Source organism: Schistocerca serialis, chromosome 5 (genome assembly GCF_023864345.2).
Source record: "Schistocerca serialis cubense isolate TAMUIC-IGC-003099 chromosome 5, iqSchSeri2.2, whole genome shotgun sequence".
NCBI lineage: Eukaryota > Metazoa > Arthropoda > Insecta > Orthoptera > Acrididae > Schistocerca > Schistocerca serialis.
Window position 1 is genome coordinate 631,352,916 of NC_064642.1, and position 23,314 is coordinate 631,376,229.

General features: G+C 46.0%; 1 protein-coding gene across 1 annotated transcript in view; it reads left to right on the plus strand.

Moving 5' to 3' along the window:
- LOC126482148 (uncharacterized) overlaps positions 1 to 23,314 on the plus strand; it is a 211,461-nt gene that overhangs the window by 164,686 nt on the left and 23,461 nt on the right. The window contains exon 4 of the mRNA XM_050106124.1: positions 8,438 to 8,617. Coding sequence (XP_049962081.1) covers positions 8,438 to 8,617 — 180 coding nt within the window. The remainder of the gene's footprint in view (positions 1 to 8,437; positions 8,618 to 23,314) is intronic.

A 23,314-nucleotide genomic window follows, 5' to 3' on the forward strand; every position in this document is an offset into this window, starting at 1 on the left:
CGGACTTTGAGCGAGGGCGTATAGTGGGCATGCGGGAGGCCGGGTGGACGTACCGCCGAATTGCTCAACACGTGGGGCGTGAGGTCTCCACAGTACATCGATGTTGTCGCCAGTGGTCGGGGGAAGGTGCACGTGCCCGTCGACCTGGGACCGGACCGCAGCGACGCACGGATGCACGCCAAGACCGTAGGATCCTACGCAGTGCCGTAGGGGACCGCACCGCCACATCCCAGCAAATTAGGGACACTGTTGCTCCTGGGGTATCGGCGAGGACCATTCGCAACCGTCTCCATGAAGCTGGGCTACGGTCCCGCACACCGTTAGGCCGTCTTCCGCTCACGCCCCAACATCGTGCAGCCCGCCTCCAGTGGTGTCGCGACAGGCGTGAATGGAGGGACGAATGGAGACGTGTCGTCTTCAGCGATGAGAGTCGCTTCTGCCTTGGTGCCAATGATGGTCGTATGCGTGTTTGGCGCCGTGCAGTTGAGCGCCACAATCAGGACTGCATACGACCGAGGCACACAGGGCCAACACCCGGTATCATGGTGTGGGGAGCGATCTCCTACACTGGCCGTACACCACTGGTGATCGTCGAGGGGACACTGAATAGTGCACGGTACATCCAAACCGTCATCGAACCCATCGTTCTACCATTCCTAGACCGGCAAGGGAACTTGCTGTTCCAACAGGACAATGCACGTCCGCATGTATCCCGTGCCACCCAACGTGCTCTAGAAGGTGTAAGTCAACTACCCTGGCCAGCAAGATCTCCGGATCTGTCCCCCATTGAGCATGTTTGGGACTGGATGAAGTGTCGTCTCACGCGGTCTGCACGTCCAGCACGAACGCTGGTCCAACTGAGGCGCCAGGTGGAAATGGCATGGCAAGCCGTTCCACAGGACTACATCCAGCATCTCTACGATCGTCTCCATGGGAGAATAGCAGCCTGCATTGCTGCGAAAGGTGGATATACACTGTACTAGTGCCGACATTGTGCATGCTCTGTTGCCTGTGTCTATGTGCCTGTGGTTCTGTCAGTGTGATCATGTGATGTATCTGACCCCAGGAATGTGTCAATAAAGTTTCCCCTTCCTGGGACAATGAATTCACGGTGTTCTTATTTCAATTTCCAGGACTGTACTTCGGATGAAGTGCATTCTGTACTCGAGGGGTATGAACCATTTTCTTATAGGCCACGGGCCAAAACCCACGCATCTTAGTAGAGTGGGACGACGACTTAACGGTGACTGCGACTGTAAAGATGCTGGACGCCACTCTACTTTGTCATGCACACAGTGGTGCAGTATTTTATATGACCCACACAAAAAATCCAGTGGTGCTCCATCGGTCGGTCAGAAAAGCTTCATATTGCAACCACCGCGCTCACCCAATCCGTCTCCGAAGACTTCATTCAGATGTCGGCTGGTCCCTGACTGCCAGAGTGGAGTGCAGCGGCGGATGCGGGGAGGAACGTATCCTAACAGTACGGGAAGTTCTACTAGCAAAAATTGTAAGCAACTGAGTAAATTCAGTGAAGAAAGAAAAGGTTCGATCACGTCTTGTGCTCAGACATCCAGTGAAAACCTTTCCTGGTGACAATGTTCTTGAATGGAATGTACAGGGTGATTCAAAAAGAATACCACAACTTTAAAAATGTGTATTTAATGACAGAAACATACTATAACCTTCTGTTATACATCATTACAAAGAGTATTTAAAAAGGTTTTTTTTTTCACTCAAAAGCAAGTTCAGAGATGTTCAATATGGTCCCCTCCAGACACACGAGCAATATCAATCCGATACTCCAACTCATTCCACACTCTCTGTAGCATATCAGGCGTAACAGTTTGGATAGCTGCTGTTATTTCTCGTTTCAAATCATCAATGGTGGCTGGGAGAGGTGGCCAAAACACCATATCCTTAACATACCCCCATAAGAAAAAATCGCAGGGGGTAAGATCAGGGCTTCTTGGAGGCCAGTGATGAAGTGCTCTGTCACGGGCTGCCTGGCGGCCGATCCATCGCCTCGGGTAGTTGACGTTCAGGTAGTTACGGACAGATAAGTGCCAATGTGGTGGCGCTCCATCCTGCTGAAATATGAATTGTTGTGCTTCTTGTTCGAGCTGAGGGAACAGCCAATTCTCTAACATCTCCAGATACTGTCGTCCAGTTACAGTAGCACCTTCGAAGAAAAAGGGACCAAAAACTTTATTGGCTGAAATGTCGAACACATGTACAACTAAATGAAACTTTATAGCTCCCTTAATTCGCCGACAGATAGTGCTTAGCTCTGCCTTTTGTCGTTGCTGAGTTTTAAATTCCTAAAGTTGTGGTATTCTTTTTGAATCACCCTGTATTTTCATACACCCACTGATGACGATTTCAGACAAATAGTATGATCCGTAACTAGGATGAAGTGTGGTAAGTTCATAATTTGGGGCACTGGCACAAGAATTTGGCCAGCCGCAGTGGCCGAGCGGTTCTAGGCGCTTCAGTCCGGAACCGCGCTGCTGCTACGGTCGCAGGTTCGAATCCTGCCTCGGGCATGGATGTGTGTGATGTACTTACGTTGGTTAGGTTTAGGTAATTCTAAGTCTAGGGGATTGATGACCTCAGATGTTAAGTCCCATAGTGCTTAGAGCCGTTTGAACCATCCGAGCACAAAAATTTGCGTGCCATAGACAATCCTCTGTTTTCGATGCTTGACTCCTTTGTGCATGATGATGATGATGTAAACTATTTGTCCAACAAGTGACATCGAGTTCGTGAGCTGTTGCTGAGATGCTGGTTAAAACCATTCTTTGTAAACAATGGAGAATCTGTGATCTGAGGCTTTCCCGGCGAATGTGCTGTATCCAAGGTTATCAGGTGTCCAGCCGGATCCTATCGCCGAAGTTCCACGATATTTCGGCGAATAACCGTTCCGCCATCATTAGGTGCTGCTGCTGCATTCCAGCAGCACCATCTGATGATGGCGGAACGGTTATTCGCCGAAATATCGTGGAACTTCGACGATCGGATCCGGCTGGACACCCGAGAACCTAGGATACAATGCAGAATCTCTTCACAAAATTCCAGCATCCTCCTTGCACTTCGTTATGCTCTATGAGCCGTTTTGGGTTCACTGATGACCAGTTCTCTCCAGCGATTGTCAACAGCCCTAAGGGTGTTGACTGCTGGTAGCATTCAGTTTGGGAAATGTTGAGCATACCAACTTCTCACACCCACAGGACTGAAACCCACTGCTGCATAAGCAATGTGAATGTTGACTAGTGGCGTTTATGTTAGTAGCTCCACAACAGTGCATTTGGGTCTTGTGATTATATGGAAAAAATTTATCGATTAGATGTCCCCTACCCTACTCTGACCAAATTATCATGTTGTTATCCTCCACTCTCTATGTACAGGGTAATCATAAAGAACATGAAATATTTCAAAAAATCGGTACAAATAAATGGCCTAGAACAACATTTTATAAATTTTCTGTGAGTCCACCTTTCGTCATACAGCACACATCTAACGGGTTGTCCAAATCTGCTGTACCCAACCCAGCGTACCAACAGTGATGGTAAGAACAGCAGCTGTAATGGCGAATCACAAGTCTTCGAGGTTGTACGGTAGAGGTGGAACATAAAAATTACCCTTGATGTAAACCCACAAGCCAGTGTAGGTCTCTACATCGTCACGTACCACAAACTGTCCACTGTCTGTTCTGACTCACCCAGATGGCCCGAACGTTTTCCATTTCACAAGCAACCATCCTTCCTGAATCTGATGTTGTACACTGGTGGCGCCTTTAGAAACTTACCACGGAAAGCTCTTAGCACACTAACTAGTGATTGACAGTACGCAAAGACTAGTACAAAAAACGCTGTCTTCGTCTGGTACGCTGCCATTTTCTTCTGCAACGGAGATACACCTGTCGACAGATTTCCAAACTAACTTGCTGGCTCCATGCTATATGTATATATACTCATGCTCATAAATTAAGGACAATGCTGATACATGGTCCTGGTGAAACAACACTCTGGTCACCGGTGGCAGCAGTCCAAATACGCAGAGGTGTGTTGGTGCAGCGAGTAACTGTGCAGACGTTTTGAGACGTGCTAATGGTGACTGTGTGTTGAAAATGGCTCAAAGAACACATATTGATGACGTTATGAGGGGTAGAATACTAGGGCGACTGGAGGCTGGTCAAAAACGGTTGTAGCACGGGTCCTCCGTGTGCCACAAAGTGTGATCTCAAGATTATGGCAACGATTCCAACAGACAGGAAACATGTCCAGGCGCTACAGTACGGGACATCCACAGTGTACAACACCACAAGAAGACAGATATCTCCCCATCAGTGCCCGCAGACGGCCACCGAGTACTGCAGGTAGCCTTGCTCGGAACATTACCACAGACACTGGAACAGTTGTCTCCAGGCACAGTCTACAGACGACTGAACATACATGGTTTATTCGCCCAGAGACCTGCAAGGTGCATTCCACTAACCCTGGCCACAGGAGAGCCTGTAAAGCATAGTGTCAAGAACATAGTATACGGTCGTTGGAACAGTGGTCCCACGTTATGTTCACGGATGAGTCCAGGTATAGTCTGAAAAGTGATTCTGTGGTGTGCGTATTGTAAGACCTTCAGTACACACACCATCAGATTATTTGACTTGTCGCTCTAACGAAGTAGGCGAGTGTCAGCAATATGTCTCGTGGTCTTATCGTGGCGTGTTTATCTTCTGGCGTTAGGTCAGACGATAGAAATGCCACTTGCACGCTTAGAGTAGTAGCGGTGACCAACTTTCAACAGAACTTGATCAATTTTCACACACATTAGTTAAAATAATAACATGCATAAAAATTACTTAACTTGGTTCTGGATGCTATTTACAATTGACAATCTGAAGTTTCTTTGGTATCGGTATGTTAATCTTATTCTCACATATCTCTGATACTTGACAAAAGTGTCTATACATTTATCTTCATGGCTATGTACAGGAATATGGTAATCTTATTAGGCGCAGACTGAAACTTGACTATAGACTGGTACAGACAAATGTAGAACTCATACAGACTGGTACAGACTAATGCAGACTGGTACAGACTGGTGCAGACAAATGCAGACTGACTAATTAGAGGTCTGTACACTTGTTATAATACCTCGCGTGTTCATGTATCGCTGCGCGAGTGTGATCCGCGATGAGAAAAGGTTCTACGTTAGCAGCAATCTCATTGGCTGCGTTACATATTAACACACGGATCGGCAGAAGCAGAATTTGGTCCGTCTCTATGGCAGCGCCATCTCATAGTACAGAGATGGACGAGCGCTGTGCCTGCGCTGTTGTGCTTAGCGGGGCGCACTCTAGTGGGAAAGTTGTGTATGCGCTAACTATGCGGAACTATCTACACAACAGATTCTCGCTAGGTTTCCATCTGGCGTGGACCAGGAACCAGATACCAACGCCTTAATGTCCTTAAAAGGGACCTGCATGGGGGTCGTGGTTTGATGGTGCGGGGTGGAATTATGACTGGTGCATGTACACCCCTGCATGTCTTTCACAGAGGAGCTGTAACAGGTCAGGTGTATCGGGACGTCATTTTGCACCAATATGTCCACCTTTTCAGGAGTGCAATGGGTCCCACCTTTCTCCTGATAGATGATAACGCATGGCCCCACCGAGCTGCCATCGTGAAGCAGTACCTTGAAACAGAAGATATCAGGCGAATGGAGTGGCCTGCTTGTTCTCCAGACCTAAACCTCATTGAGCACGTCTGGGATGCTCTCGGTCGACGTATCGCTGCACGTCTTCAAACCCCTACGACACTTCAGGAGCTCAGACAGGCACTGGTGCAAGAATGGGAGGCTACACCCGAGCAGCTGCTCGACCACCTGATCCAGAGTACGGCAACCCGTTGTGCGGCCTGTGTACGTGAGCATGGTGATCATATCCCATATTGATGTCGATGTACATGTGCAGGAAACAATGGCGTTTTGTAGCACATGTGTTTCGGAACAGTTTTATCAACTTATCACCAATGCCATGGACTTACAGAACTGTCGTGTGTGTTCCCCATGTGCCTATACTATTAGCACCAGTACTGTGTAGTGCCACGTTGTGTGGCACCACATTCTGCAGTTATCCTTAATTTATGAGCATGAGTATATACAGGGTGCTACAAAAAGGTACGGCCAAACTTTCAGGTAACATTCCTCACACACAAAGAAAGAAAATATGTTATGTGGACATGTGTCCAGAAACGCTTACTTTCCATGTTAGAGCTCATTTTATTACTTCTCTTCAAATCCCATTAATCATGGAATGGAATCACACAGCAACAGAAGGTACCAGCGTGACTTCAAACACTTTGTTACAGGAAATGTTCAAAATGTCCTCCGTTAGCGATAATACATGCATCCACCCTCCGTCGCATGGAATCCCTGATGCGCTGATGCAGCCCTGGAGAATGGCGTATTGTATCACAGCCGTCCACTATACGAGCACGAAGAGTCTCTACATTTGGTACCAGGGTTGCGTAGACAAGAGCTTTCAAATGCCCCCATAAATGAAAGTCAAGAGAGCTGAGGTCAGGGGCCGGCCTTGGTGGCCGAACGGTTCTAGGCGCTTCAGTCTGGAACCGTGCGACCGCTGCGGTCGCATGTTCGAATCCTGCCTCGGGCATGGATGTGTGTGATGTCCTTAGGTTAGTTAGGTTTAAGTAGCTCTAAGTTCTAGGGGACTGATGACCTCAGATGTTAAGTCCCATAGCGCTTAGAGCCATTTTTTGAGGTCAGGGGAGCGTGGAGGCCATGGAATTGGTCCGCCACTACCAATCCATCGGTCACCGAATCTGTTGTTGAGAAGCGTACGAACATTTCGACTGAAATGTGCAGGAGCTCCATCGTGCGTGAACCACATGTTGTGTCGTACTTGTAAAGGCACATGTTCTAGCAGCACAGGTAGAGCATCCCGTATGAAATCATGATAACGTGCTCCATTGAGCGTAGGTGGAAGAACATGGGGCCCAATCAAGACATCACCAACAATGCCTGCCCAAACGTTCACAGAAAATCTGTGGTGACGACGTGATTGCACAATTGCGTGCGGATTCTCGTCAGCCCACACATGTTGATTGTGAAAATTTACAATTTGATCACGTTGGAATGAAGCTTCATCAGTAAAGAGAACATTTGCACTGAAATGAGGATTGACACATTGTTGGGTGAACCATTCGCAGAAGTGTACCCGTGGAGGCCAATCAGCTGCTGATAGTGTCTGCACACGCTGTACACGGTACGGAAACAACTGGTTCTCCCGTAGCACTCTCCATACAGTGACGTGGTCAACGTTACCTTGTACAACAGCAACTTCTATGACGCTGACATTAGAGTTATCGTCAACTGCACGAAGAATTGCCTCGTCCATTGTAGGTGTCCTCGTCGTTCTAGGTCTTCCGTGATGACTGGGTGTTGTGTGATGTCCTTAGGTTAGTCAGGTTTAAGTAGTTCTAAGTTCTAGGGGACTGATGACCATCGATGTTAAATCCCATAGTGCTCAGAGCCATTTGAACCATTCTAGGTCTTCCCCAGTCGCGAGTCATAGGCTGGAATGTTCCGTGCTCCCTAAGACGCCGATCAATTGCTTCGAACGTCTTCCTGTCGAGACACCTTCGTTCTGGAAATCTGTATCGATACAAACGTACCGCGCCACGGCTATTGCCCCGTGCTAATCCATACATCAAATGGGCATCTGCCGACTCCTCATTTCTAAACATTGCACTGACTGCAAAACCACGTTCGTGATGAACACTAACCTGTTGATGCTACGTACTGATGTGCTTGATGCTAGTACTGTAGAGCAAAGAGTCGCATGTCAACACAAGCACCGAAGTCAACATTACCTTCCTTCAATTGGGCCAACTGGCGGTGAATCGAAGAAGTACAGCACATACTGACGAAACTAAAATGAGCTCTAACAGGGAAATTAAGCGTTTCCGGACACATGTCCAGATAACATCTTTTCTTTATTTGTGTGTGTGGAATGTTTCCTGAAAGTTCGGCCGTACCTTTTTGTAACACCCTGTATATATATAAATGGTTCAAATGCCTCTGAGCACTATGGGAACATCTATGGTCATCAGTCCCCTAGAACTGAGAACTACTTAAACCTAACTAACCTAAGGACATCACATAATACCCAGTCATCACGAGGCAGAGAAAATCCCTGACCCCGCCGGGAATCGAACCCGGGAACCCGGGCGTGGGAAGCGAGAATTTAGTCTTTAGTGTACTGTATCATTTCTTACGTTATTTTTTTTATCCATTTACTTATGCTCCGATTTATCAAATGATTGATGAACTTAACAGTTACCCTGTATAGTGGCAGTAAATAAATGCGCATGCGCAGGACGCTGTGCTGAGAGTTTGACGGTATGGCCGGCAGAAGGCGCTGCAGGCTGGGCTGCGCCGCCAGGAGGACACGACGGTGCTGATGCGTCTGCACAACTGGACGCTGGCCGACGCCGACGTGGCCGCCGCCGACGCCGAGTGCCGGCGCCTGCGCGACAAGGACTGGATAGAGGCGCAGCCATTCCGTGGCCCACTCGAGAGGTTCCAGTGGCGGGTATCACAGTTTCAGACTCGTCTTGTGACACACAACCGCACGTCAGCGAAATCAGTTTCCTAGATAAAATACATAGTGAAGACATACCCTTCTTCAGGTTTTGGACGAATGTATTTTATATAGTAAGAGTGTTACATAAAAAAAAATAGTGCTTACAACGACTGTAGATTTCCTTGGGCTACGAAGGAGACTCCATTATTTCAACTGCAACATTTGGGCGTCCAGAGTAATCTATGTCCTTGAACTGTCGACAGTACGGCAATATACTATAGTGGGTTAATGGCTGTATACTGTACTATATTCGGAACGCACGCCCCATGGTAGTGACAGAATCAGTCTTCTCACATTGCAACACACTAATTGCTTTCTGTTGATTAGTCGCCATTTTGCAAACTGCTACCCCCTTGGCGCCTAGTGCGTCGCAATGAAACTTGCAGTGGCATAAACCAAAACTTTAAAAACATATTATTTTCATCGGTTATAAGTACAAACGCGGGGGGCGTAGGCGTTATATATTTGAATCCAAACCGTGCAACGCAATTAAAGAGTTGCTTTCGTAATTGTCTCGCATTGCGATGCAGAAGTTTGAAATTTGTCTTACGTGCCTACAACCTTCCTCAGTAACGATAAAAAAGCGAGGCGCCCTGCGCCGTCACCCTCTAGCTTGGGGACAGTTCAGGCATGCTAAAAGGTGCAGGTACTCAGAAGTTCATGTGACGTGTAAGGTGGATCAGTGATGTCACACTGGCACCAAGCTTCGACAAAATTGTGTCCAACGCAGCGTGGACGTGTCACACTGTAGGGAAGCAGCCTACTCACGCCGTAATAAATTCACATCAGTCTTTCCATTGTGTGCCAGCCAGTCCGCTGTAACTAGCTCTGACGTCATAAATGTTGCGCAATACTTTAAAAATCAAGTAAATAACCTAAAATCTTTCTAGCATGTCAGGAGTAATACTAAATTAATATGTGTTGAATATCAGTTCGATAACTTTAACCATTTTCGAAATTTGGACGTTTTTCTGTAAAAATCATTGGCGCAACAGAAAAGAGCTAGAGATTTAAAAATTTATACTTAGATTCCTTTTCAATGATAATTTAATAGAAACAGTCTTCTGGATCTCACAAATTAAGATTTTAGTTGAAATTCATAATTTTCTGGTTTTTGTCTTAAAACTTAAGGAAGCAAGATAGATTAAGTAGGCTAATAAATAAGGCTAGGATGTTTATATTTAAGTAGAATGGAGATCCGCTATAATCATAAAGATGTGAGAAGTTTCATTTAAATAACAATAAAACTATAGCGATAGCGTATCTCAAAAGGGCAAGTTCAGAGCTCGTCTACTGTGTGCAGTGTAATTTAATTAATTCTCTCGCCCAAAATATTTAACTTAGCCACGTCAAACTTTTATTATGATTACTTACCTGCGTGCTGAATGCACATTTAAATTAAGAGAATTAAGAGCTTCATCGGCCATCTGCAAAAGAAGCTATGATTTATTCGGTAACTTAATGTGGTGCATTACTAGCCCAGCGGCTAGTCGGCAGAGCCGATTTGATCAGGTGTCCCCTTAGCCGTCCTCACCGCGGCTTTATACACTCCTGGAAATGGAAAAAAGAACACATTGACACCGGTGTGTCAGACCCACCATACTTGCTCCGGACACTGCCAGAGGGCTGTACAAGCGATGATCACACGCACGGCACAGCGGACACACCAGGAACCGCGGTGTTGGCCGTCGAATGGCGCTAGCTGCGCAGCATTTGTGCACCGCCGCCGTCAGTGTCAGCCAGTTTGCCGTGGCATACGGAGCTCCATCGCAGTCTTTAACACTGGTAGCATGCCGCGACAGCGTGGACGTGAACCGTATGTGCAGTTGACGGACTTTGAGCGAGGGCGTGTAGTGGGCATGCGGGAGGCCGGGTGGACGTACCGCCGAATTGCTCAACACGTGGGGCGTGAGGTCTCCACAGTACATCGATGTTGTCGCCAGTGGTCGGCGGAAGGTGCACGTGCCCGTCGACCAGAGACCGGACCGTAGCGACGCACGGATGCACGCCAAGACCGTAGGATCCTACGCAGTGCCGTAGGGGACCGCACCGCCACTTCCCAGCAAATTAGGGACACTGTTGCTCCTGCGGTATCGGCGAGGACCATTCGCAACCGTCTCCATGAAGCTGGGCTACGGTCCCGCACACCGTTAGGCCCTCTTCTGCTCACGCCCCAACATCGTGCAGCCCGCCTCCAGTGGTGTCGCGACAGGCGTGAATGGAGGGACGAATGGAGACATGTCGTCTTCAGCGATGAGAGTCACTTCTGCCTTGGTGCCAATGATGGTCGTATGCGTGTTTGGCGCCGTGCAGGTGAGCGCCACAATCAGGACTGCATACGACCGAGGCACACAGGGCCAACACCCGGCATCATGGTGTGGGGAGTGATCTCCTACACTGGCCGTACACCACTGGTTATCGTCGAGGGGACACTGAATAGTGCACGGTACATCCAAACCGTCATCGAACCCATCGTTCTACCATTCCTAGACCGGCAAGGGAACTTGCTGTTCCAACAGGACAATGCACGTCCGCATGTACCCGTGCCACCCAACGTGCTCTAGAAGGTGTAAGTCAACTACCCTGGCCAGCAAGATCTCCGGATCTGTCCCCCATTGAGCATGTTTGGGACTGGATGAAGCGTCGTCTCACGCGGTCTGCACGTCCAGCACGAACGCTGGTCCAACTGAGGCGCCAGGTGGAAATGGCATGGCAAGCCGTTCCACAGGACTACATCCAGCATCTCTACGATCGTCTCCATGGGAGAATAGCAGCCTGCATTGCTGCGAAAGGTGGATATACACTGTACTAGTGCCGACATTGTGCATGCTCTGTTGCCTGTGTCTATGTGCCTGTGGTTCTGTCAGTGTGATCATGTGATGTATCTGACCCCAGGAATGTGTCAATAAAGTTTCCCCTTCCTGGGACAATGAATTCACGGTGTTCTTATTTCAATTTCCAGGAGTGTATATAAGAACGCTGCGCGAGCAAGAAAGGCCCAGTTCTCTCCAGACGCTGAACAGCACGCCATCTGTGTCGGGAGTCGCGTCGCGTCGGTATCATTGCTACAAACAGCCTCGGATACCCGTATTAAGTTACTCGAGATATGCGTAACCATGAAACCATTTTCGAGTGAAGTGTTAATTCTGGGATGACTTTAATGATATGTCTTCAGTTTGCGTATGTCGTATTTTCACGTGCCGCCGCGGGACAAACATTCTACCATTATTTAGCGTGGCGTTTGATGAGCATATTCATCAAATTATGGCGAGCATTCATTTAAATATTTGTTTTGGACAGTTATAGTGGCATCAGCGCATTAGACTCTGAACTGCTCTGTTAGTTAGAGTGTGTGGATTCTTTTTTTTTTCATCTGTGACTTTCAGAATACAGAGAAAGTTTTTTTTTTTACGGTCGTTTTTGATTATGAATCCCAGACAATTTCCTAATTCCTCAGAGCTATAAGCTGCAGCTATAAGTGTGTTTCTCAGATTAAGTGGGCACTAGGAATTCTAATTACAGGCTTCACGGTTTGCTAATCACTTTCTGGTTGCCAATATTGTAGTTAGAGAACCAGTGCTGAGAACGGCGAAAGACAGCATAAATAACATTCTAAATAATAGGAACTGGTTTAACATTCTACAAACCTAACATTTATATAAACAACATAAAATTGACATAATTCCACCCGCCGCCCCACAACACGATGGGAAGGTCATCACACACCCTGCTACCCACATCTCATTTCTTGTTTGGTTGCCTATTTTGACTACTGGCCATTATAATTGCTACACCAAGAAGAAATTCAGATGATAGACGGGTATTCATTGGACAAATATATTGTACTAGAACTGACATGTGATTACTTTTTCACGCAATTTGGGTGCATATATCCTGAGAAATCAGTACCCAGACTAAGCACCTCTGGCCATAATAACCGCCTTGATACGCCTGGGCATTGAGTCAAACAGAGCTTGGATGGCGTGTACAGGTACAGCTGCCCATGCAGCTTCAACACGATACCACAGTTCATCAAGGGTAGTGACTGGCGTATTATGATGAGCCAGTTGCTCGGCCACCATTGACCAGACATTTTCAGTTGGTGAGAGATCTGGAGAATGTGCTGGTCAGGGCAGCAGTCGAATATTTTCTGTATCCAGAAAGGCCCGTACGGGACCTGCACCATGCGGTCGTGCATTATCCTGCTGAAATGTATGGTTTCGCAGGGATCGAATAAAGGGTAGAGCCACGGGTCATAACACATCTGAAACGTAACATCCACTGTTCAAAGTACAGTCAATGCCAACAAGAGGTGGCAGAGACGTGTAACCAATGGCACCCCATACCATCACGCCGGGTGATACGCCAGTATGGCGATGACGAATACACGCTTCCAATGTGCGTTCACCGCGATGTCACCAAACACGGATGCGAACATCATGATGCTGTAAACAGAACCTGGATTCATCCGAAAAAATGACGTTTTGCCATTCGTGCACCCAGGTTCGTCGTTGAGTACACCATCGCAGGCGCTCCTGTCTGTTATGCAGCGTCAAGGATAACCGCTATGATCTCCGAGCTGATAGTTCATGCTGCGGCGAACGTCGTCGAACTGTTCGTGCTGATGGTTTTTGTCTCGCAAACGTCCCCATCTGTTGACTCAGGGATCGAGACGTGGCTTTACGATCTGTTACAGCCATGCGGCTAAGATGTCTGTCATCTCGACTGCTAGTGATACAAGGTCATTGGGATCCAGCACGGGGTTCCGTATTACCCTCCTGAACCCACCGATTCCATATTCTGCTAACAGTCATTGGATCTCGACCAACGCGAGTAGCAATGTCGCGATACGATAAACCGCAATCGCGATAGGCTACAATGCGACCTTTATCAAAGTTGGAAACGTCATGGTACGCATTTCTCCTCCTTACACGAGGCATCACAATGTTTCACCAGGCAACGCCGGTCAACTGCTGTTTGTGTATGAGAAATCGGTTGGAAACTTTCCTAATGTCAGCACGTTGTAGATGTCGCCACCGGCGCCAACCTTGTGTGTATGCTCTGAAAAGCTAATCATTTGAATATCACAGCATCTTCTTCCTGTCGGTTAAATTCGCGTCTGTAGCACGTCATCTTCGTGGTGTAGCAATTGTAATGGCCAATAATGTAGTTTGGTGGGCTAATGGCTGTATGCTGTACTATCTTTGGAACGCACGCTCCATGGTAGTGACAGATTCAGTCTTCTCATATTGCAACACACTAATTGCTTTCTGTTGATTAGTCGCCATTTTGCAAACTACTACCACCTTGCCGCCTGGTGCGGTTCAATAACAGTTGCAGTGGCGTAAACAAAATTTTAAAATACAGTATTTTCATTGGCTATAGCCTATAAGTACAAACGGGGAGGGTGTAGGCATTATACTGTATATTTGAATCTACATCGCGCAACACAATTAAAGAATTAGTTTCGTAATTGTCTTGCATTGCGACGCAGAAGTTTGAAATTTGTGTCAGGTGTCTACAACCTTCCTCAGTAATGATAGAAAAGCGAGGCGTCCTGCGCCATCACCCTCGATCTAGGGTACAGTTCAGGCATGCTAAAAAGTGCAAGTCTCTGTAAGGTTGGTCAGTGATGTCACATTGGCAAGAAGTTTCGACAAAATTCTGTCCAATGCACAAAGGACGTGTCACACGATGGGAAGGTTATCACACCCCCCGTTACCCACATTTCGTTTCTTGTTTTGTTGCCTATTTATTTATTTATTTATTGACATTACATAATGACTCACCATCTTGGTAACTATAGTGGGTCGTTTGCTACTACAAAGTAGACAATTTCAAAATTTTAGTACTTTCTTGTTTTTTATATGATTAAAAAGTTAGTTAAAAAAAGAATAACAAAACAAAAAAATAAAAACACAAGATACATAAAGCGCAATTTGGGAAAGGAAGGAAAAAAATCATATTTTACTGTATTCTTAAGAAGGAAATAATACACAATAGGAAAGATTTAGATAGCAAAAGAGGTCCCTTGATCTAGCTATTTCAAGTGGAAGGACTTCGGTAAACACTTCGAACCTGTCTCATCTGAATTAGCATATCGCAGAGGTTGAAAATACCTCTTCAGTTGTAAATTACTTTATTTTCACACGGCCGGTTTCGGACTGTTATAAGCCCATCTTCAGGTGTCGTAGCTGTGCTGTGGTCCCCGAGCGCCGCGTGTACCATTAGCATATTCTAGTCAACTAGAGCTACTACTATAATATATATGTGTATGTTGTTTGGCTCAGTCTACGTGATTTTTGCATAAAGTATGAAAGTATTATTTGTTACTACCATTGCTTCCTCCACATAACAGCGAAAGAGGAGTCTCGGGAGGTGACCTCGAGCCTCGTCTCCCCAAAGGGCGCATCTTATCTGTGTCGTGCGCTTGTGTTTGTGTACTTACGTCTCATTGTATTGTATATAAGCGTTTATGCACAATTTTATAAAGTTCGCATGTTTTACAGTTTGTTTCTCATACATTTCAAAAATTATACAATTGCATGTTTGAAAGTAATGATCCAAGGAACGCAAAGTTATTTGTTTTACTTGTAAAAACAGGAAAATTCGTTGTTATGTTTCTATTAGTAAATTATTTCTAAATTCCATGTACGTATCACTTGTAGTATTGTTGCAGTCGTGTGATGTGCTGCAATGCCGTACACGTATCTAATGATATTGGAGTGCTCACGTCATCATCTGTGTCTTATAAAGCAGTGCAGGTGTGTAGGGTAAGAGCCATGGCCCGTCAAGAAGTGTACCATACAGCGACTTGGGTCAGCGTGTTTGATGCTCAATCGTTCCCGGATTTTCGGGAAGAAGGAGAAAACACGACAGCCCTTGTCAGATGTTTCCCATTCTTTTTGCTATGTCTCAAACTTCCAAATATTTGATTGGCGTTTTTCTGTAATATGCTCCCCTGCTATCTCATATATCTTATCCTGTCTTCCCCTTTTGCGCCAGTATTCTGCTGCTCTGTGCCTTATGGTTATGTCGATAGCGTAAGTTGCAAGTACAACGCATAGGGCTTCCACGGACGTGGTACGAAATGCCCCGATCATTCTGAGCAATACACCTCTTTATCCACGCCTCACAATGGTTTTCTCGGTCGTAAGTTACAGTTGACATTCCCAAACACTTACTGCGATACACATAGATTCAAAGAAGGCTCTACGATACATTCGCAGTGTCTGCAGTGGTAGTTTGTGGAGAGTTGAGTTTAGCGTGGCGAGTCTTTGCCTAAGCCTTGTCGCTTTTTCAATTGTAAGTCTTATGTGCTCGTTGAACGTCAAGCGTTCGTCGAGATGTATTACTAGGTATCTTGGTATTTCCCTCTGTATGCAAGTGTTGTCCAGCCTAATGGTGTGGTTTCTCTGCAAGGCCCTTTTGAGTAAATATACTGTCTTGTTTGCCGCAATTGTGAGCTTGTTATGGCTCCACCGATCACTTATGTTTGTAAGGAGTTGTGTAGCCTTGCTTTTGAGTTTGCATTCCCGAGTTTGCAGCTATTACTACTAGCAAGTCGTCAGCTTAGGCTACTATACTCTTCAACCTATCATCTTCGTCCAGATTGTTTAGGAGCGGGTCTATGGCAAGATCCCAGAAAACTGGCCCACAGATTGAGGCTTGTGGCTATTCTTTTGTTATTTTCTTGATAACATTTTGTATCCCTGTTTGCCCTTGCAAAATCCTACCTTTGCACTAGTCGGGTAAGCTGTTGCATAAGACTGTTGCTGTCTGCATCTCTCGTAGCCTTGTGAGCGATTTCGAAGGCGCCTACTGTATCTATTGCTATTTCTACTCAGTGGACCAGGTGAGTTTCTGTTTTGGTGCGCGGTCGGTCTTTGGGATAGCTAATTGTTGTGCTTTTTGAAGCAGACCAGCTTATAGTTGTGGTGTCACCGCCAGACACCACACTTGCTAGGTGGTAGCTTAAATCGGCCGCGGTCCATTTAGTACATGTCGGACCCGTGTGTCGCCACTGTGTGATCGCAGACCTAGCGCCACCACAAGGCAGGTCTCGAGATACGGACGAGCACTCGCCCCAGTTGTACGGACGACATTGCTAGCGACAATACGGACGAAGCCTTCCTCTCATTTGCCGAGAGACAGTTAGAATAGCCTTCTGCTAAGTCCATGGCTACGACCTAGCAAGGCGCCAATTGTAACAGTGCATGTATCTTACGAGTCTCATTTGTATAGTCAAGAGAGATGTATCACAAGGAGTGAATAAAGTTAAGTATATTCCAAAGCTACGTATTTTCTTGATAGCAGTCATAACGTATCTTGTTCCAGACTTGACGCCAGTCGGCGTGTGTGTACGCGTGCCTTTCTTTCGGCTCCCTTCCCAGTGTGGCGTAGCAAGCTTGTTACGCCACAACAATAGTCTTTGTAGTCTATGCTACCATTGAATGTGTGGAGGGAAAATTCTTCAACCACATCCCTTAATTTTTGTCAGTCTGCCTTGTTTAGAAGAAGTCGTTGTTTTTGTTGACATGAAGTTAGTGTGTTCGTGTTTGTTGGTTGGTTGGTTTTGGGGGAGGATACCAAACTGCGAGGTCATCGGTCTCATTGGACTAGGGAATGTTGGGGAAGGAAGTCGGCCGTGCCGTTTCAAAGGAACCATCCCGCCATTTGCCTGAAGCGATTTAGGGAAATCACGGAAAACCTACATCAGGATGGCCGGACGCGGGATTGAACCGTCGTCCTCCCGAATGCGAGTCCAGTGTGCTAACCACTGCGCCACCTCGCTCGGTTGTTCGTGTTTGTGTGTTGTGTGGATGAGTATTGCGTTGTAGTCACTGTGTATGGCATTTTCTAGTACTTCTCATTTGTTGACGTATGTTATGGACTTCGGATTTACTTGTGAGATGTCAATATTGATGGATTGTTGCAGTATGTAGATGTTTGTCCTGCTTTGTTTAGAACAAAGAGGCTGGATTCATTTATTGTGTCAACTACGATTTACCCCCTATTATCTGTTCTGTGTGCGTGGGATAGAGTCGACCGTGCACTGATGTCACTAAGTATGAGTAATTTTTTGTCCCTAGAAAATTGTGCTATATCTCTGATTTGGTCAGAAAAAGACTCTATGTCATATGATTACTCTGCATACATGTATGTGATAGTCCAAGATTCTCATCCATGTGTAATTTCAGCTATGGCTACACGTTCGGAACAACGTTATGTTGTTTTTGTGACTGTGTAATTTATGTTCGCTTTTACAATTGTAGCCTTGGCATTCTGGATCCTTGTAATGCTATGAGATGTTTGGGGAGGCCCGCCACGCTCTTCGAGACAGATTAGGGTTGCCTGCACTGCGTTCAGAAGTCTATCTAATTCCACTCCAGCCGAAGCACTCCTATTGCAATTTGGCTGTAAGATATTCACAGCGGGAGGTATCTGGTAAAGGCATAGCACTTAGGTGTTGCCTCTTTAGGGTCGCAATAAACGTCTTTATAAACTTTATCTGTGTTTAAACCTTCACCTCTTCGTTCGCATGCTTGTCGTAAGAGTCTGCAGAGTTCATAATGGTCGGTTGGCAGGTCTCTGTCCTAAGTATCGTTCTGTCGGTCTGCTCTGTTATAGGGAAACATTTTTCCCCTTCCGAGTAACTGAGGCGTTTCACCAGACGCAGAGCAGTCTGGAAAATTTCCCCATTTTCTAACCTACTTACGCGTAAGTTACTGTCAAGATTATCATAATCAGTTACGTTATTATTGTGTTGTTTGGGATTTCTGTGTGTGTCCTGTGAAATATCCTGACATTTGTCTTCCTCTATTATTTATGTACAGTCGGAACTGTTTGTGGATGACGTGTTTTTAACTGTATTGTTAGGTAGATTGTTTGTATTTAGCAATGGATTTCCAGTATCTGTGTTTTTCGAATACTGTTTGCCTATCGCGAGGTTATTTGGCAACTGAGCCTTTTCTTTGTGGCTGTTTCCCTGTGTGCCTGTGCTGTGTGTGTGCTGCCACCATTTGTAAAACGTACGGGTTTTATGTACGGTCTGCATTTGCTAGCTTCATATTCTGAGTGTAACTTTAATGGTGTGTTTTGACCTAGTGAATTGTTTGTAGGTGCTGTATCGTCATGTGTTTCTTGTACTGGTGTGTCAATATGACTATCTGTTCCTTGTTTTTTGGTGTTGTGAAATGAATATGTGCTGGTATCACAGAGATGCCCTAGGGCATCCTTTTGCGTTTGTTTTCTGATTGTTTTGTTACATTCCCCACTACATTGGTAGAAAACGTCCTCTTCCAGCTCTTCCACTTGCAGCAGAAGTCCGGTCTGGAAGATAGCCCACTGGAACATTTCGTGTTTTATCTGCCTTCCTCCGTGGTAGTCGATGTAATCACATGTAATCAGTGATGTTAAAATATCTTTTCTGTATTATGTCACACGTTTGCAGCGATGTAAGATTGTTCGTTTCTAGATCTGTTGAAACTTCTTTATTAAATTTTTTACTTAAACTGCTGAGTGAAATTGAATGCAAGTGAACCTACTTTCTCTTTACTTATTCTTATCATGTCAACACTGACCTACAATATTCTAGCGCAACGCAATCTGACTGCTCAAAAAAAAGGATAACCTGACTTCAAGTAATTAATTCAAAAGAATGGCCCTGACTAAAAAGAAATCTTAAAAATAACCTATACCTTTCATTAAGTACTTGCCTCACAAAAATCTTCATTACGCGAACTACCACAATACAGCGAGCTTCAATACTGCCAAGCTAAATAAAATATTCTAACTACTAAAGCCACTAACTACTAATACGCATGTGGTTAGCAAAGGAAAGATTTTGTTGCTAACCAAATGATGTATTTTTTTACCTTAATAATGTGACATCCAGTTCAGACACAAACATAAATCGTCATTGACATCTAGTACAAAGGCATATAATCATGTATAATACTCACTCTCCAAGTCGAACATGTACAGATCGTTAGCGTACGCTAACAGTTCAGACCACTACCCTCCATCAATGCTAACTTCTCACATCTAACATCCATCACAGCCGGCCGTTCACCTCTAACTGCCCAACAGTACTTCCATCACTGCCGGCGACTAACTTCCAACTGCCCAACACTATTTGGCGATTAACTTCCAACAACGAGTCCAACCAGCCACAGAGTCTCTTACAAAGAAAGCGCGGTCAGAGATCCAATGCAAAGCGCTACACAGCGCTGCCAACACAGAAGCAGCCCACTTACACTGTTAATTGTGCTACACCATGTAATGTCACTAGGCGACTGCACGCCGACAGTCTCTCGTTTTAGTGATGGAGACTTATGTTTGCGTTTGCATATATTGCTTCTTTGCGTATCTGTACCTGTATTTAAGGAGGGCTTTAGTGTCTGGCCGTTGAAGTTGTGATCCGTGTTAATAAACTTTATCGGTAATGTCATATTCGGTGTGTTCTGTTTGCCTCTCGTACAACTGCTTGTAGGTAGGGCGGTCAGGTCTCTCTGTCTTATCACATGTCCTGTTTCTATATTTGCATGGTATACATCCAACTGTGGATTCCTGTCAGCATTCTGACTTCACACATTTTCCACAGACTGGTTCTTTATCATAACGTTTTGGAGGGTAACCAAGGTCTGAGCAATTGAACAGACACAGAATCTCTGATGTATAAGGGCTCGAACTGAATATAGACGCTTTCCCTTTGCAGCAGCAGAAAACGAACTTCCGGGATGTTATTAACTATTCGTTTACTTTTGAGCCTGTTTTGAACTTTATATTGACTATGCAATGGAGGTGAGAACCGCGATGCCCTGCGTTAAAATCACGCGGTTTTCTTATGGATAGCCGAGGAAAACATTTTAGCCACACTGCCACTAAGACTCGACTGAAAAGGCCTCAGAAGATAGCATAAAGGGCGTCTATGTAACCACCCCTTCCCGTAGGGTGGTAATTCACACAATTTGCGCGGCTCCCACCATCGGAGGTTCGAGTCCTCATTCGGGCATGGGTGTCTGCGTTGTCCTTAGCGTAAGTTAGTTTAAGTTAGATTAAGCAGTGTGTAAGCGTAGGGACCGATGACCTCAGCAGTTTGGTTCCGTAGGAACTTACCGCCTAACTACCTGCCCCACACGTTTCGCGGTCGAAAACAAATGCTAGCAGTGCGATGAGAAACAGTACGACATTCTTGACAACTTTGAAACCACTGATACCCCCTGGTCGATTCAGCCCTTCTCTAAGGACATCGTGGGCCAGCAACCCCATGAACGTGATAATACTAGACTTGTGGAATAATCGGGTCTACTGCCCGCTCTGGCGCCTGAGACTCAGGTAGCACCTGAAGAAGGCAACGAGTTACGTGGCCGAATTATTGTGCCAGAGCGACACACACATCCGATTATTCCACATGTCAAGATCTCGCCGGGAAAGCCTGAAGAGTTACGTGATAATACTATTTTAAAGTGTAACGCGACCGCAGTTTTTTCTTTGGTGTATAGTGTGGTGTCACCGCAAGGCACCACAATGGCTAAGTTGTAGGCTTCAAATCGGCCGCGGTCCGTCAGCACACATCGGAGCCGCGAGTCGCCACTGTCGACGCCAGCAGACCGAGCGCCGCCACTCGGCTGGTCTTACGAGACAAGCTAGCGCATTGGGCCAGTTCTACAGCCGACTTTAATAAGAATGGTTCACTTGTTATAGCTTCAGAGATGTCATTTGCAGAGACGCTAGTTAGCATAGCCTTCAGCTAAGTCAGTAGCTACGACCTAGCCAGCCGCCACATACAGTTTATGCATTGCCAATTGATCTATATGTGTGAAGCAATCAGAATTGTAAAACAGTATTCGCGGTTCAGTCTATAACTGCACTTGTAAATATTATTGTACAAAGTAAAGATGGACGTTCACCGCTGATGCTGAATTAAAGCGAAGTATTTAATTGTATTCCTCTCTACTAACTTCTAATCACCTAAGATGTTCCAGATACATCCCGTCAAGTATAGTTCATTGATCCTCACTTCAGCCTACGTGATCAACACGTGAAATAATGGTCACCCCTTGTGATCAGACTAAGTAAAATTCCGTGACTCAGCCAGGTCATCCTTTTTCCATGAGGCTCACAGTTCTGCCTCATACACAACATATAAGATGGAATCTCTAGTGCCAGTTCACAAAAATTCGCCGAATTTTAAACGTGATCTGAAGCATGAAAGGGTGCTTAAATGTTTTGAGCCCTCCTCTTTGCACCCTCCACAGGTGTGATCATAGTGAGTGGGTGATGGGGGGAAGACATTTACACATGTGTGTATAAAATGGGTCCCTCTAGGATGCTCCAGTTCGGCAACACTCTCCGTGTCACGTGCAACCCTTTGTTGAGCATCTGCAGGCAGGCAGCGTCCTGGCACCGCTACGATTCCATGTGCCTACTTGGAGGGGCAGTAGTGTAGCCTGCCTAGAGGCCCCTAGCGCTCCGTCACAGGTTGTCTCTGTGCAGGTACATTTTTAAAGTGCTCTACAAACGTGATCTGGTAGCACCAGGGGTATTACCGAAGTGGATGGTCTTAGAGGTTCCTTTGCCGCTTTATTCATGCAAGTGTCAAAAATGGTTCAAATGGCTCTGAGCACTATGGGACTTAACATCTGTGGTCATCAGTCCCTAGAACCTTAGAACTACTTAAACCTAACTAACCTAAGGTCATCACACACATCCATGCCCGAGGCAGGTTTCGAACCTGCGACCGTAGCGGTCACGCGGTTCCAGACTGAATCGCCTAGAACCGCACGGCCACACCGGCCGGCTGCAAGTGTCAGTGTTGCACTTCTCCTGATCACACCATATGAAGGTGCGGAACAGTAGGTCTGAAAAACCAGAAGAACTCTTTGGTGCTTCGGATCACGTTCACATTTCGTCGAATGGCGGTGTACGGTGCCTCTAGGTTCTATCCTGTACACTAGAGCTACTCTCCTAAATAGTACGTCCACATTCATTAGGGTTGCTGGCCCAGAATATCCTTAGAGATAGATTGAAACGTCCGAGTACGTCAGCAGTGTCGAAGGTTGTCATTGCTCATTGCACTGTGAACTGTCATTGTCAACCACGAGATGTGTGGGAATCAACTCTCCAAGGAAAGGGGTGGTTTCATTAGTGCCCTTTATCCCACCTCCTGAGGCCTTTTCGCGCCAACTCTGAGCGGAGGTACATCTGAAATTTTTCCCTCGGTCGCCTGTTTCAACGCTGGGGGTAGCAGTTCTGACGTCCAACGCAGAGACGTCAAACGAAAGGGGCGAAATGTGGATAAAAGTGGCTGCGATGTGCTTCTCATCGTATGACACGTCGCCGGTGGCGTTGGGCACAATTATGGTGAAATTTGGTGCCCACCTTACAGCTCACATGAACTTTCGAGCTGTGGCCTTTTTTCTCAAGTGTCAACATCTTGCTGTTTTAAGCGTCACCGAGGCGGAGAGCGACGTCTCAGTGTCCTTGCACTTTTTCACAATTACAGAGGAAGGGCGTAGACACCTTTGAGCCTAATTTCAAACTTCTACGTCGCAAAGGAAGAGAATTTCGGACTTCGAAAAAACTGACCCTTTACTTTTGTTGTGCAATGCGTAAGACGTGAAACCTTATCAGTCGTTAGTA